The 16,823-nt window shown below is 41.4% G+C and overlaps 1 protein-coding gene across 3 annotated transcripts in view; it reads right to left on the bottom strand.

Moving 5' to 3' along the window:
* The window catches only part of LOC129714071 (protein Smaug homolog 1-like), a 56,165-nt gene that overhangs the window by 28,017 nt on the left and 11,325 nt on the right, over window positions 1-16,823 (bottom strand). For all 3 annotated transcript variants that reach the window (XM_055663531.1, XM_055663530.1, XM_055663532.1), the window contains exon 3: window positions 5,337-5,852. In XM_055663531.1, coding sequence (XP_055519506.1) covers window positions 5,337-5,852 — 516 coding nt within the window. The remainder of the gene's footprint in view (window positions 1-5,336; window positions 5,853-16,823) is intronic.

Genomic DNA, 16,823 nt, shown 5'->3' with positions numbered 1-16,823 from the left:
CTGACTACTGTTTGGTTCAGGGATACATTTTTATGTTGAAGAAATAATCCTGCTAGTCTGTTGGTAAGAGATATTACATCTGCAACCTGCGTAAAGGGCCACAGATAATAATGCCACAAACAGTAGATCAGAATGAGCAAGATAGCAAAGTGAAACTAATACTGCAGCTAGTTGTGGATTTTATTTTTATGACGTCTTGTCCACCCAATGTTAGTATTTTACCACCCTTTAACGCCTTTCCAAAAGTGAACAATTTGTTCAATGACAGCACTATTTGGGCAGGAAGAGAGAAAAGTAAACGGTAGGAAATATTGACGTTAGTCAAGTAAAAGAACAGTTTATCTTAACTTTGCAGTAAAACTAGATATTTAAAAAGTATGACAGAAATTGCTGGAGTAACACAGCAGGTCAAGCAATATCTCTGGGGAACATGGATAGATGATGTTTTGGGTCAGGACCCTTCTTATATTTTCCCATCCTGGGTTTTATCTTCAATCAGGAATGCAATGGCAGATCATTCCCCCTGGTTCTTTAAGTGCTTGGTTTGTTAGCGGTGTTCCATGTTTGCAATTAATCACGTTGAGAAGACTAAATTACCGAATTACTGCAGGTATTTAGTCCTGGACATTGGTTTTGGCTGCATTTGGGAGTATTGTGTGCAGTTCTGGTCACCCCATTACAGGAAGGATGTGGAGGCTTTAAAAGGGATGCAGTGGTGGTTTACCTGAATGATGCCTGGATTAGGAGATGTTAGCCGAAGAAAGATATTCGACAGACTCCGGTTGTTCTCTTTGGAATACCGGAGGTTGAGGGAAAATGATAGAAGTATATAGAATTAGAGGCACAGACAGGGTTGACAGAATATTTTTCCCGAGGGTGGAATAATTACATACTAAAGGGCATAGCTTTAAGAGTGAGAGGGGCAATGCTTAAAGGAGATGTGCAGGGCAAGTTTATTGCATGAAGAGTAGCAAGTGCCTGGAACATGCCAGCAGGGGCGGTGGTGGAGCCAGATATGATGGTGGAGTTTAAGAGGCTTTTATATAGACACATGGACATGCAATTTTTTTTAACACACAGTTCAGTGAGTGCCTGGAATGCACTGCCGGGGGTGGTGGTTGAAGTAGATATGTTAGTGGCATTTCAAAGACTTTTGGGTAGGCATATAGATAAACAGGGAATGGAGGGATATGGGTTATGTGCAGTAGGCAAGGGATGATCTTGGCATCATGTTTGGCACAGACATTGTGCCCTGATGGGCCTGTTCTTGTGTTGTACTGTTCTATCTTCTATGTAATAGAAACATAGGAAATAGGTGCAGGAGCAGGCCATTCAGCCCTTCGAGCCAGCACCGCCATTCAATATGATTATGTCTGATCCAAAATTAGTACCCCGTACCTGCTTTTTCCCCATATGCCTTGATTCTGTGAGCCCTAAGAACTAAATCTAACTTTCTCTTGAAAACATCCAGTGAATTGGCCTCCACTGCCTTCTGTGGCAGAGAATTCCACAGATTCACAACTTTGGGTGAAAATGTTTTTTTCTCATCTTAGTCCTAAATGGCCTACCCCTTTTCCTTAAACTGTGACCCCCTGATTCTGGACTCTTGCACAAATTGGATAGTTATATGGACGAGAAAGGAATGGAGGGTTATGGTCTGTGCGCAGGTATATGGGACTAGGGGAGAATACGTGTTCGGCACGGGCTAGAAGGGTCGAGATGGCCTGTTTCTGTGCTGTAATTGTTATATGGTTATCTAGCCTGTCCAATCCCTTAAGAATTTTATATGTTTCTATAAGATCCCCTCTCATCCTTCTAAATTCCAGTGAATACAAGCCCAGTCGACCCATTCTCTCATCATATGTCAGTCCCTCCACCCCGGGAATTAACCTGGTGAACCTACACGCACTCCCTCAATAGCAAGAATGTCCTTCCTCAAATTGGGAGACCAAAACTGCACACAATACTCCAGGTGCGGTCTCACCAGGGCCCTGTACAACTGCAGTAGGACCTCCTTGCTCCTAAACTCAAATCCTCCCGCAACTAAGGCCAACAGGCCATTAGCTTTCTTCACTGCCTGCTGAACCTGCATGCTTACTTTCTGTGACTGGTGTACAAGGACACCCAGGTCTCGTTGCATCTTCCCTTTTCCTAATCTGACACCATTCAGATAATCTGCCTTCCTGTTCTTGCCACATAATCTCACATTTACCCACATTATATTGCATTTGTCAATAATGAAACCCCACTATTAAATACCATGATAGAGGGAGATCAATAATGAAAGATTTTCCAAAAATTAAATCTGTAATTTTTCCCCAATTAGTAAAACTTCAAATTAAAACATCAAAGTTAAGACAGGCTTCTGGCTCACCAATTTTAAGGCTTGCAAGGAAATTATACTGTGACTCAGTGGAGAAGATGCTAGTCCTTGCTTTGCCTTGTGTCTTTTATTCTTGCCTTATGTTGGGCAAAAAGAGCATGATTATGGATTGAGTGGATCTGCTGTTTTGGTATTGCACTGAATTAATTCCAGCCCACCCCCAATTTAGCAGTAAACACCGCTCCCACTCACATAGCCAAAAATAGCCAAACTGCTCCAAAGCAGCAGTCGAGCAACCTACAAGTCAATAGAACTTAGAGCTTTCTGGCTTACTCCATGGATTGAAGGTAAGCTATGCACTGCTTTTGCTAACAATTCTGATCCTATTAAGTACACCTACATCTCTCCGTGGTGCTATTATCACTCAGAACCATCAACCAGGCTTACTCTCCATAGGATTGAACAGACTTTCCGCAGAACAGACCGAATTTCGATTAAACAAGACAAAGTAGATTAAATGATCCAAGTCAATAGGCGGTGAAAGGGCTTTCACGTCTTGTCCTTCTTTCAATCCTTCCCAAATATTATGTTTAGTGGGTTTGCTCCCTTTTATTGAGACTTTGCAAGCTGCACTGTTAATCTTCCTTCAGGTTGTATAGGTGCAAATACGAGGAAGTAATGCTAAAAAGCCAACCATTACCAAAAAACATCTATGCAGCATTTTTATTTGTATATCCCAACCGATTGTTGCTGATGGGTGGCAAATCTGTTAGCAGTCATGCCCAACATGATGTAATAAGATCAGCTGATCTAACATACTTCACTTCGATGGTATTCAAATAGAACTTGGAGACACGACACTAAATATTTCAAAACGAAAGACATACCCAAGTCAAATGTTTTGCATAAAAATCCAGCTACTGAAAACAGACAAATGTGCAGAGGTCTATTACAACGTGCAGTTGGTCAGGAGGATAATTAAAATACATCACATTGGAGTGGTGCAACAAAGACAATCTTCAGGAGAGATTGCCAAATCCACAATGTCTGCTCCATTATGTTCCCTGGCATAACATTTTCTCATTTTAAAATGTACCTGTTGTACATTTCCTTAAAAAATGCATTTGGATCAGAGTCTAATCGCGCACAGCCTCATACAACTGCGGAGGTAATGAGAGTGTATTCATGCATCCCATTCTCATTACAGCAAAAGAACACGTCAGAGCTGACAAGTTGGTTAGGGGCAGGCATTTGAAAAGGAAGGTAGAGTCCCAAAGGAGCACCAAGCACGCAAGGTGACCTGCCTGGGAAGCCAACACGTGGACAAAATCTCAATTAAGAAACACACGGATAAATTACTTCCCAGAATGAAAAACTGAAGGTAGTGGTAATGAGTAACAAACAAACAAACGTGCATTATGGGTCTGCAGAGCACCCACATTTAATAAACACAACATTTGGAACAGAAAACACCAATTTCTCTGGGTACATAGTATTTACATCACAAATAGGCCATTTGTTCCATTGACATTCCACTGGATTTCCAGTGATACCTTTTAGGAAAGGCAGCAGCCAAGAACTGGATCTCTGCTCCCCATTATCAGTGAAGATTAAATAGTGGAGACATCAGAAAATCTCAGTGCTTTGGCTCCATATATACCTTTAAATCTACATTTATATATCACATGCCTATAAGATGAACATCACCACATTTGCTTGCTTTATAATAGCAAGTGAATTTGTTAATAACGTGAATTTTCCAACAGTGCTTTACAATCTTTCTGACTCGTGACCCAGTCATAAAAAAGCAACATGAAAATTAAATTTCTGGCCTGTCCAGAGCAAGAATAAAATGGCAGACAGATGTGAGCTGTCACTTGCTATTGCCACATATCTTTAGAGGCAGCAAAGCCACCCTGAGGGGACATACTTCAATGTACATTTGAGAAGTCATTATTTCCCAGACTAATGCCTATTCGGAACTGGGCTGCTGCCAATACAAGCGACAGTGACACCTGACCATACTTGACTTAAGTCCATCATTTATTCTATTGGCTTCACATTCACAGATACGTCCTGATGTATAATTTTAGTTGATTGCACAAAGGAGAAAAACAGCTGTAGGTTCGTACTGCCTTCAGACATTTTTGTTCCCGTCTATATATAGACTGACGCCACTGGCATGGTTGAGTACTGAATGTTCTTTGTAGCTTTTATAATGCACATGTTTTTTATTATGCAACATCTGCAGCAGACATTTTGAGATGTTTTAATGTTATATTCTCCCTCCTTTTGAATCCCCCTTGAATCCCCCACTGCCCTTCAGCAAGGGGGATAGTTGAGATGCTCTCACATCACAGTCACCACCACCCTAAAGCCAAAATCAAATCTATCATTATGTGGCAATTTTCTAACCCATTTAATTTTTCCTTCAGAAGTTCTATTTTTGCTTTCTCCCCTTCCCCCATCCCAAATGACATAGCCAAGTTCAGCAATGTGTGGTGAAAATTCCTAACCTATTTGACACTGTTTGTTAGTTCGCTGCACTGCCGAAATATTTCTACTGCTGAAATACCCCAGAGGGGGAACTGATGGAACAAGTGAACAGTTCTTAAAAAATGGCACAGCTGTCAGATATCTCTAGCTTATTGTCACCCTCTACAAATAAGTTGGTTTGTGATAATTCAAGCTAAGCAAACACGCTATTTTTCTCTTTCCTAAGGCATTGATTGCTTTACTGGGATCACATCTCCCTGAGATATCTGCCTATTCTTTATTCGAGTCAAGGTAAACTTGCACAAACACACTTCGTTCCATAAAGCTTCAGGATAGGCTAATCAAAACCGCACATGCAGAACAAGAGATGGATGCAAAGTTCACGATTGTTAACTGGCACACCAATTAACAAATCGATCTGCAACAAACACCTGTAACAATGCCAGAAACATCCAACCATAGGGATTTGGCTACAATGCTTTTCAGCCTAAACTTGATAATTAATCGTCTGCCTTACCTGTACTGCTATTGCTCCCAATGTTGTTCATTGCAGATGGCACTGACACAGATGTATGCAGAGGCAAATGTCCATTCTCACAGGTCATTGGCTTGTCCAGCCAAGTAGGAACAGTGACACACATGCTGCTATCCGCTCGGTTCTGCCATTCATTTAGCTTGTCTTCAACATTGTGTCTCTGATTTTGGTTGTACGCTCCTGTGTAAATAGAGTCTGCCCGGCCCATGCTTGGCGAACTGTAGTTGCTTGACATGCGTTCCTCCAAGTGAGTTAGCCACAAGGCAAGAGAACTGCGGTCATCCAGTGAGGTTGCAGGATGGATTAGTGCATAGGATAGGAGCTGCCTACTCTCTTCTATGAATAGATTGCTATCGATGGAGTAAGCCAGCACTTTCTGCAGCAGTTTCATGTACTCAGACTTTGCCTCTACATTTCCAGGCTGAAGTAGAGGGAGATGGGAAAGCAACTGTGAAACAACCTTCTCCTTCGGGTCTTGCTGCCATTGACTGATGAAAGCTGAAAAACAAAATAGAGATACTCAATATTCTGGAGATAAATTTCCTCTACCATTCATTTGCCTTCATAAATGGTATACATTAACCCAAGTGAATGATCAATGGACAGAGCTTGCCTTGCAAACTCAAATCTTCCTTCCTGTTGAGTGAAAGTTTCTTATTTGGGAAGGTTGACAGATAAATGATTTAAGCTTGTTATACAGCACATCAACAATTTAGTAACAGCAAGCACAAGTGTAAAACTGATGCAGAATATAGGGCAATTTATGCATCCAAATTTCAAAATTACAAGAAAAAGAATTGGTCACAAGCCTCTCAGACATGATATGTATTAAATGCATTAACATAAAATACATTATATTGAGTTCCTATTGACACTGGAAACATTGTCATTAGGTCTGTTTAACACCACCACGACATGTCTGGCTACTGCAATCACTGCAGCACAGTAGACGCAACAACCACCTTCACCCCATTCCTCCAGTGCTTGGCCATCTTTGTACATTCTACTAACCATGCATTGCAAGAAAACTGCATCTAAATCAGTGCAGTTAAACACAATGAACTAGTGCAATGTACTTCATCCATCCTATCCAATTATTCTCAATTGCCATGTCAACTCTGTATCTCAGTTATTTATGGAATTGTTGTATACTAATCTGCGTTTCCTTCATTGACTCATTCCTCCAGTGACTAAATGTTGGGATGTTGAAAAACAACTGCTGTAAATACTAGGTATGCTCAGGTTAGGCAGTAGCATCTGTGAGAGATACGGTTTGCATTGCAGTACTATACTCCAAAATTCTGAGCGTTTCACTATTCAGAAATTGTTTGACCTGCGAGAATCACCAGCATTTTCCAGTTTTAATTGAAATGTTTTTTTCTGCTGAAAATCACTAGGACATTCTGAAAAGGAAAGATGCTGCACAAGTACTCCTTTCATCACTGGAACTGCACTTCAAAAGTTAGTCAGGACTTAGAAAAGAATATGTAAATAGACACAAGAGTTTATAATATGACTTGGGACGATTTACATTGAGTCTGCACTCTATTAACATATTCTTTTTTTGGAACTATTGAATGTCACTTTGCAAACAATCATTCTGTGCTTCAATGCAGATATGCAACTAATTTATACAGTAGAGAAAATGGGAAAAGCAAATAGCCATATTAATTCTATAATCTGGAATGTTTGATTTGAAGTTTTTTTTAAAATGATTTCATAGTTCAGCAAATCCTCAAGGTGTGCAATTAAGTATGACTACTCTCTTTCATAAACCAAATGGAAGTTGAAGGGGTGAAATTTATTTCTCAGCAGTTAACATGATTCAGCCTTAACTACAGCCCTAATTTGCACTTTCATTCAGATAGGTTATGCTGCAAGATTACAATTTCACATTTAAAACAGGAACATAAATAAATGGGCAAAGATTGTTCTGGGCAAGTACAAATGGAAATTGTGTCCAAATATCAAACCCAACCCAGCAAATCCCCGAATCACATTAGCATGGTCAAGGTCAGAACATGCACATCGATGGACACGTTGGTCAAATTGTTTCAAATATGTAATAATCTAGCTGCAGACCAGCTCAAAAAGTTTGAATTTAAACAAGCTGATACAATGTAGTGGTGTGAAACAATGCGTTTCTTGTAAAGCCATGGCAATTAACTTAGTGAACTTGACTGTATCAACGTAGAAAGATCTGCCAGAGTAGAAAAGGTAAAAGACGACACAATGCATATTGTACGGGCCAGAATGCAACAACAAAATATTTACATTTTTACAACGCTTCAGGACATCAAGGCACTTTATAGCCAATTAGGTATTTTTCCCAAAAAGCTGTTTGTATAGAAAACAAGGCAGCCCTTTTATTAACCCCACAGCAAACCCCCTGAAACAGGAATTGGATAGTGAAGTCTTATCCCCAAGGCAACAAGCCGAGCTATAAAAAGATTCTCCAGCCAGAAGAACCACCCTCTCAGCATCCTCCTCCCACCCCAGTGAGTCAAGTACTAAACCGTAACATTGAACAGCCTCCTCAGCTGAGGAATTTCTGTTTCATGCCATGCAAGGAAGCATCTTTCCTCAGGAGACAAAAACTGTACACAATACTGCAGACTTTGTTTCAAATAATCCACCTCCTTTAATTCAAGAGCAACATACTGTGCAATTTCTTAACTGTTTGTTGTACCTGCATGAACAAGGAACCACATCCTAGAAAAATAAATCTTGTTTGTACATTCTTCAAGAGTCCATTTCTACATTTCCTCTCAATAATTTTATCTGCCACCATTTTACCCAATCACATCATGCTTATATTCACACTTAGGAGAAAACATGTTATGTCCTCAACCAAGTCAGAGAGGATTTTGGTAACAGCCAAGCCCTGAACTTCACTGCCATCACAGGTGAGCATATAGCACAGAAACAGGCACTGCATCCCAATTTGTGCATGCCGATCAAGATGCCCCATTTAAGCTAGTCCATTTGACTGTATTTGGTCCATGTCCCTCCATCTCTCTTTCCTATCCATTATCTGTCCGTGTCTTTTAAATACTATAATGCCCGTCTAAACTACCTCCTCTGGTAGCTCATTCCATATACCCACTAGCCTCCGAGTGAAAAAGTTGCCCCTGTTCCTGTTACATCTTTCCCTTCTCACCTTAAACCTATAAACGCCGGTTCTGGATTCCACTACCCCGAGGAAAAACTCACCACTCACCCAATCAATTTCCCTCGTGATTTTATATACATCTGTAAATCATCCCTTAGCCTTATGCACTCCAAGGAATAAAATTCTAGCTTACTCAATCTCTGCCTTTAGCTCATCGAGTCCTGGCAACATCCTCATAAAAATCTTCTCTGCACTCTTTCCTGTTTTTACCCATTTCATTTTTAACCAATCTTAGATCTATGCTAATAACACATTTGAACCCAATCCCACAAGTCCTAATCTGAAGGGACCCGATCCAAAACGTCCCCCTTCCTTTTTCTCCAGTGATGTTGCCTGACTCGCTGAATTACTCCAGCACGTTGTGTCTACCCACAAGTCCTAACCTTGTGTAACAACCTCTTCAGGTTCCTCTCTCATTAGGCTCGAGTCACATGAAAGCACTCAATGCATATCTCATTCAAACTCACATTGAAACTAACAAATCATATCCCTTGTCTGAAATGTTGCAAATTGTTGTAGATTGTTCCACACTGGTTGGCACCCTCATGATATAGTTTACCCCTCCCTTAGAGCTCAGGTATATCTTTAGTAAAACCAGGAGGATGACGAGAAATTACAGCAGCCAGAAATATGGAGAGTCCCATAGAAAACACCACAAGCAAGACAAGAATCAAATGTTACCATAAATCACTTACTGTAAATAGTAATTCACTGAATATAAATTAAAAGAAAATAATTGCCACAATGAAAAACGCATCCGTAAAAATAGCATTTAAATCACCAATGTGTCATGTGCCAAGGTCAGAAGATAAAAATAACTGAATTCAAGTATATGTGGCACAGGCGTGTGTGTGAATGACAAGCAATTACATTTTATTCAATGGACAAGTTTTCAAGATATTCTGTAGATAAAACAGTGCAAATCAGAGACATACATTTCATTTTTAGCACAACGTACACCACATACATAGTCTTTTAGTTTTAGTTTTAGAGATACAGAGTGGAAACAGGCCCACACTGACCAGCAATCGAAAGTAGACATAAATTGCTGGAGTAACTCAGCGGGACAGGCAGCATCACTGGAGAGAAGGAACGGGCCACATTTCGGGTCGAGACCCTTCTTCAGACCCGAAACGTCGCCCATTCCTTCTCTCCAGAGATTTCCGAGGTTCGGAGAATGAAAGATTTGATATATATGAGAGGGGAAAGATATAATAGCAACTTTGTCACACCAGGTTCACACCTGACTATATGGAATGAGCTACCAGAGAAAGTAGTTGAGACAGATGCTATAACATTTGAAATACATTTGGACAGGGATATGGGCAAAACGCAGGCAAATTGGACTAGCTTAGATGGGGCATCTTGGTTTGCAGAGACAAGTTGGGCCGAGGGCCTGCTTCTCGACTATAGCTCTGGATCAATAAACAATTTGCTGTCTTCACTTACTGTACCCGCTTATCCACTTCTGTCATGAACAAAAACCTCAAATCCATCAGAGATGCATTAATTTGCAGTCTTGTTCCTTGTACAGAAAAGGATAATTGCATGTTTCTCTATTATTCATCAAACTTGGTAGATTGTAACGTTTGCACGGTTAGCTGAAGATAAAAGATGCTGATCCTGAATGGATTGTGGTCTGTAAGTTGTAGCTGAGGTAATTTATATAAGAACTGAACTAACATGAATTTGCCATGTGGAACTTCATGCCTGCTTGACATTCAGTTGAGACCAAAGCTGATCTTTGACCTCGGCTCTTCCTGCACTTATCTTGGTCTCCTTTCAAAAAATATTATGGGAACCATATGCTCAATGATTCTCTGCAGATTCTGGTTAGTGAATTCCAAAGATTCTCTTGTCACTGTCTCAACTGTCCAGAATGGTTGACCCCTTTAGAGACTGACTCCTGGTTTTAGACTCCTTAGCCAGGTGAAATGTCAACTTCACAGCTCTGCTACAAGCCCCACAAGAATTTTGTGCATTTCTATTTTTGTTTCTTGTGAACGAGAGTACAGGCTGATCTCTCCTCGTATGACATGCCTGCCATCCCAGGAATCAGTCTGCTGAAACTTTGCTGCAATCCAACTACAATTATAAATCCTTACTCTGGTAGGGAGACTGTGCTTGTACTGAGTATTCCAGATGTGATCTCTTCAGGGCTCTATATTATTGAAGAAATATGTCACTGCTACAGTAATAGGAGGCCAAGGTACTGCTTGCCTTCCGAATCGCTTGTTAAACTGCATCTTAACTTTATACCATAACAATAATGGTGTCTCCATGTAGAAACAAAGAATTGCAGGTGCTGGTTACTGCACAAACAGACACAAAGTGCTGGAGTAACCCAGCAGGTCAGGCAGCCTCTCTGGTAAACATAGGTGACATTTCTGAAGAAGGGTTTTGACCCGAAACATCACCTATCCATATTCTCCAAAGATGTTCCCTGACTTGCTGAGCTACTCCAACACTTTGTACCCTCTGGATCTCTAAATGCCTTTAAGTCTCTTGCTATATAAAAAAATAATTTAGAGATACAGTGCGGAAACTGGCCCTTCAGCCCACCGAGTCCACGTCGATCAGCAATCCCCGTTACACTAGCACACACAACACACTCGGGACAATTTACAATTTTTACAGAAGTTAATTAACCTATAAACCTGTATGCCTGTGTGAGGAAACCGGAGCACCAAGGGAAAACCCATGTGGTCACATGGAGAACGTACAAACTCCGTACAGACAGCACCCTTAGTCAGGATCAAAAATGGGGGTCTGGCGCTGTGAGGCAGCAACTGTACTGCTGCGCCACCGTGGAAATAGTCCACCTTTTACCCACCATAGAAAACATAGAAACATAGGTGCAGGAGGAAGCCATTCGGCCCTTTGAGACAGCACCGCCATTCATTGCGATCATGGCTAATTGTCCCCAATCAATAACCCGTGCCTGCCATATCCCCATATCCCTTGATTCCACTAGCCCCTAGAGCTCTATCTAACTCTCCCTTAAATCCATCCAGTGATTTGGCCTCCACTGCCCTCTGTGGCAGGGAATTCCACAAATTCACAACTCTCTGGGTGAAAACGTTTTTTCTCATCTCAGTATTAAATGGCCTCCCCTTTATTCTAAGATTGTGGCCCCTGGTTCCAGACTTGCCCAACATTGGGACCATTTTTCCTACATCTAGCTTATCCAGTCCTTTTATAATTTTATATGTTTCTATATGATCCCCCCTCATCCTTCTAAACTCCAGTGAATACAAGTGTATTCCATATGAATATGAATGCCAAAGTGGATACCCTTACTCTTCCACATGGTATATTTGACTGGCCCCTTCAGTTAGTCTGTTTATATCCCCCTGCAGCATCTCTGCATGTGCTTCTCAGCTTGCCTTGCCATCTACCTTTATCATCTGCAAACTCTATTGAACCCTTTGCCTAGATCATTGGTGTAGATCATAAACAGCTGGAGCCCAGCGTCGATTCCGGCGTAGCCCTCACCTGCAAATCACCTGCATTTCCTAATCATTTTCCCTCAGCCAATCTGCAGTCCACATCACAGCCCACCTGAAAACATGCACTCTGCTTAATTTCTTATGTTGCACCTTTTACAAAGGCTTTTTAAGTCCAGAAGCACGACAGCTAGTAATTAGCCATGATCGATTCTCTTGGATACAACCTCAAAAGGAATTCTGTTGGACTTGTCTTCCTCTATCAATCCGTGTCAAGTCAAGAGGTGTTTATTGTCATGTGCACAAGCATGATGAGGTACAGGTACACTGAAAATTGAAGCACGTTTGCAGATTATGAAATGTGTGCGCACTAATTATAAACTTGGTTGCATATAAGCTGAAACTTCACTTATAAATTATAGTTTGTGATTAACACATTAGGTAAGCCTGCTGCCGAATTATTAGATCACGGTTGATTTGTACTTCAGGTCTGTGTGCCCACAAGTTTTATCATAGTCATACGGCATGGAAACAGGTCCTTCGGCCCAACGTGCCCATGCCAACCAACATATCCCATCTACACTTGTCCCACCTGCCTGTGTTTGGCCCATACCCTTCTAAACTTATCCTATCCATGTACCTGTCCAAATAGAGACATGGGGATGCCAGTACACAATTCATTGAAAATAGAGACCCACAGGGTGGTGATGAAGCTGTTTGACATGCTTGCCTTCATTGCTCAGGCTATTGAGTATAGGAGTTGAGGCGTCCAATTACATTTGTATAATATGTTGGTGAGGCTACATTTTGAACACAGCAAAAGTTCTGGTATTCCAGCTACAGGAAGGATGTCAATAAACTTGAAAAGGTGTTTTTAAAAAAAAAGGATTTATGAGGACATTATTGGAACTAGGTAGTTTGAGTTATAAGGAGGGGCTGGGCAAGCTTGGACCTTTTTTCCATGGAGAGGAGGTGGCTGAGGGGGTGACATTTTATAGAGACAGATAAAAGTTGTGAGGGACATAGATATGGTGAATAGCCACAGTCTTTACCCAGGTAGGCCAGCTTAAACCTAGCAGAAATAGGTTTAAGGCGAGCAGAGAAAGATTTAGAAAGGATCTGAGGGCTATTTTGTCCGTAGAGGATGGTGCATGGATGAAATGATCTGCCAGAGGTTGGGGTAGGTACAATTACAATATTGGAAAGTCACGTGGATAGGAAAGGTTGCATAGAAACATGGAAATATAGCTGCAGTAGGCCATTTGGCCCTTCGAGCCAGCACCGCCATTCAATATGATCATGGCTGATCTAAAATTGGTACCTCGTTCCTACTTTTCCCCCATATTCCTTGATTCCTTTAGCCCTAAGAGCTAAATCTAACTCTCTTGCAAACATCCAGTTAATTGGTCTCCACTGCCTTCTGTGGCAGAGAGTTCCATAGATTCACAACTCTCTGGGTGAAAATGTTTTTCCTTCATCTCAGTCCTAAATGGCCGACCCCTTGTTCATAAACTGCGAACCCTGGTTCTGGACTCCCCCAACATCGAGAACATTTTTCCTGCATCTGGCCTGTCCAATCCTTTAAGAATATTATGAATATCTCATCCTTCTAAATTCCAGTGAATCATGATCTATTCCATGATTTTATTTCACTGCATAAGATCACCCTTTTGTGCTCCAAGGAGGAAAGTCCCATCATGTCCTCCCTCACCCTGTAACTCAGGCCTTCAAAACCTGGGAACCTCTTCATAAAGTTTCTCTGTACACTTTCCAGCTTAGTGGCATCTTCCCTACAACTGGGTGACTAAAACTGAACACAATATCCAAGTGTGACCTCACCAATAACTTGTACAACTAAGCAATCACAAAAGCTGTAGTGCAAAATTAATGATGTAAAGGTTGGTTTTGTGCGTGCGCGTGGAGGGGTGAGAAACAGAGAATGAACAGGAACAAAAAGGGAACAATATTCCTGAGTTGAATAATGAAAGTAATCTTATTGGGGCATCATATTGGAGTTGACAGGTTGGTGAGTATTTATGGCAGGGATCAATACAGTGTAATAAAACTACTGATGGAATGGAATTCAAAGAATAACAAAGTGCTGGAAGCTTCAGGGCGACCACCCTTTGATAAAGGGGAATTGACCCAGAACACTGATCATTTCCCTTCCCATGGATGTCGCTTGGTCCAAGTGCTTCCAGCATTCTCTCTTTGTACCAATATATTGTACGTCAAGGGCATAAACAAAGTTACACTGCAATTCTGGCAGTTTCACTGAATGGAACAGAAGAGTACCTGACGTGCCAGCATTTTCAAAAAATGAGGTATTTGATCATTGTGAGGTTGGGATAAAGAACTGGTTCCTGTCAGCATACAGAGACACAGTCTTGCTGGAGGAAGATTCTCAATGCCCAATGGGCATTTCCCAACTGTGTACAGCAGAAACAGCCGTTACTACAACAAAGTCCTCTTAGATTGACTATTCTGTTCAGTGTTGACATGTTCTTTTTCTTAAAACAAAAGGATAGTTCTTTTGGTGGTTTGGATGACTGCTGATGTACAGAACCAAGGTCCAAACTGAAAACTGATTCTGCTTTGTTACTGGGGCGAACGAGTGGGAAAGGACAAGAATGGCCTCTGTGAATCAGAGTGCTCAGTGCTCTCTGTTCTGTGTGACCCACTCCCCAATTGCTGTGGCCATGGCGGGGGGGGGGGGGGGGGGGGGGGTCTGTGAGAGGAGTAGGCATGATCAAATGCCCCTTTCCTACCTGCCAGAAGATGCATGCAACTATGCGACAAATTTATCTCCGTTCACATCCCCAGACATCTGGCAGAGTAGCTCAAGCTAATAATTTCCCCATAAAATATCACCTCCGCAGTGTACACGCGGGTGCCAAAGGACGAATGCGCTACCGAGAACAAAGGAGAATCCGGCGTGGGGGAACCGCCGAGGAGAGGGGGAGAGGACAGGAAGAACAAAGGAGAACCTGGCATGGGGAACAAGCTGCGAAAGACTATTATTATTGCACTATATTTGTTATTTATTGAACTTTTTTTTTCTCTTCCCACATTATGTACTATGTTTACATATTCACATATTCTGTTGTGCTGCAGCAAGTAAGAATTTCATTGTCCCATCTGGGACATATGACAATAAAACACTCTTGACTCTTGGGATCACAACTGTGATTGGTTAAAAATGGCTTGTGTAAAATTAAATACTTTGTAACTTTGTCGGTGCCCTTTATGTGGCGACTCTTTGCATATCAAGACTTGGATAAAAATCAGGCTGGCCTCCCTGGTATTTTCAGTGAAAAGTTCTTGGCCAGTAAAACTCAGAGCCGCCATGCAATCTTCTATTCACAAGGTCTTGGTTTACCATTTCACTTGGAGGTGAATTCCTCTGACAGTACGCTATTTCCATCAGACTATGCTGAGAGTTTGTGGGAGAAAGACGAGGGTGCAGGTGAACCCACAAAATTTGACCCTACCTTAAATTGAATCATTAAGGACGTTATTTTTTTCAGCTGTCAAGTGACCCGTTGTATACAAAGGATACATCAGCCCATTAAATGACAAGTCTCAATTTGGTGGTTACACAGTCCCCTCCATAATGGTAGGGACAAAGACCCAACATTTATTTGCCTCTGTACTCCACAATTTGAGATTTGTAATGGAAGGAAAAAAAAAAAAAATCGCATGTGGTTTAAGTGCACAATGTCAGAATTTATTAAAGGCAATTTGTATACATTTTGGTTTCACCATGTAGAAATTACAGCTGTGTTTATATATAGTCCCCCCATTTCAGGGCACCATAATGTTTGGGACGCGTGGCTTCACAGGTGTTTGTAATTGATCGGGTGTGTTTAATTGCCTCCTTAATGCAGGTATAAGAGAGCTCTCAGCACCTAATCTTTCCTTCAGCCTTTACATCATATTCGGAAACTTTTATTGCTGTTTATCAACATGAGGACCAAAGTTGTGCCAATGAAAGTCAAAGAAGCCATTATAAGACTGAGAAACAAGAATAAAACTGTTTGAGATATCAGCTAAAACTTAGGCTTACCAAAATCAACTGTTTGGAACGTCATTAAGAAGAAAGAGAGCACTGGTGAGCAAAGGGACTGGCAGGCCAAGGAAGACCTCTACAGCTGATGACAGAAGAATTCTCTCTATAATAAAGAAAAATCCCCAAAAATGTCCGACAGATCAGAAACACTCTTCAGGAATCAGGTGTGGATTTGTCAATGACCACTGTCCGCAGAAGACTTCATGAACAGAAATACAATGTAAGATGCAAACCACTGGTTAGCCACAAAAATAGGATGGCCCAGTTACAGTTTGCCTAGAAGTACTTAAAAGAGCAACCACAGTTCTGGAAAAAGGTCTTGTGGACAGATAAGGCGAAGCTTAACTTGCATCAGAGTGATGGCAACAGCAAAGTATAGAGGAGAGAAGGAACTGCCCAAGATCCAAAGCATACCACTTCATCTGTGAAACATGGTGGTGGGTGTGTTATGGCCTGGGTATGTATGGCTGCTGAAAGTACTGGTTCACTTATCTTCATTGATGACACAACTGCTGATGGTAGTACGATAATTAATTCTGAAGTGTGTAGACACATCCTATCTGTCAAGTTCAAACAAATGCCTCAACTCATTGGCCGACAGTTCATTCTACAGCAAGACAGTGATCCCAAACATACTGCTATAGCAACAAAGGAGGTTTTCTAAACTAAAACATGGTCAATTCTCGAGTGGCCAAGTCAATCACCCAAACTGAACCCAATTGAGCATGCCTTTTATATGCTGAAGAGAAAACTGAAGGGTACGAGCCCCCAAAACACGCATA

This window comes from Leucoraja erinacea, chromosome 38, assembly GCF_028641065.1.
Source record: "Leucoraja erinacea ecotype New England chromosome 38, Leri_hhj_1, whole genome shotgun sequence".
NCBI classification, from domain to species: Eukaryota; Metazoa; Chordata; class Chondrichthyes; order Rajiformes; family Rajidae; genus Leucoraja; species Leucoraja erinaceus.
Note: the sequence above shows the minus strand (reverse complement) of the source record. Positions and strands in the feature narration are given on the sequence as shown.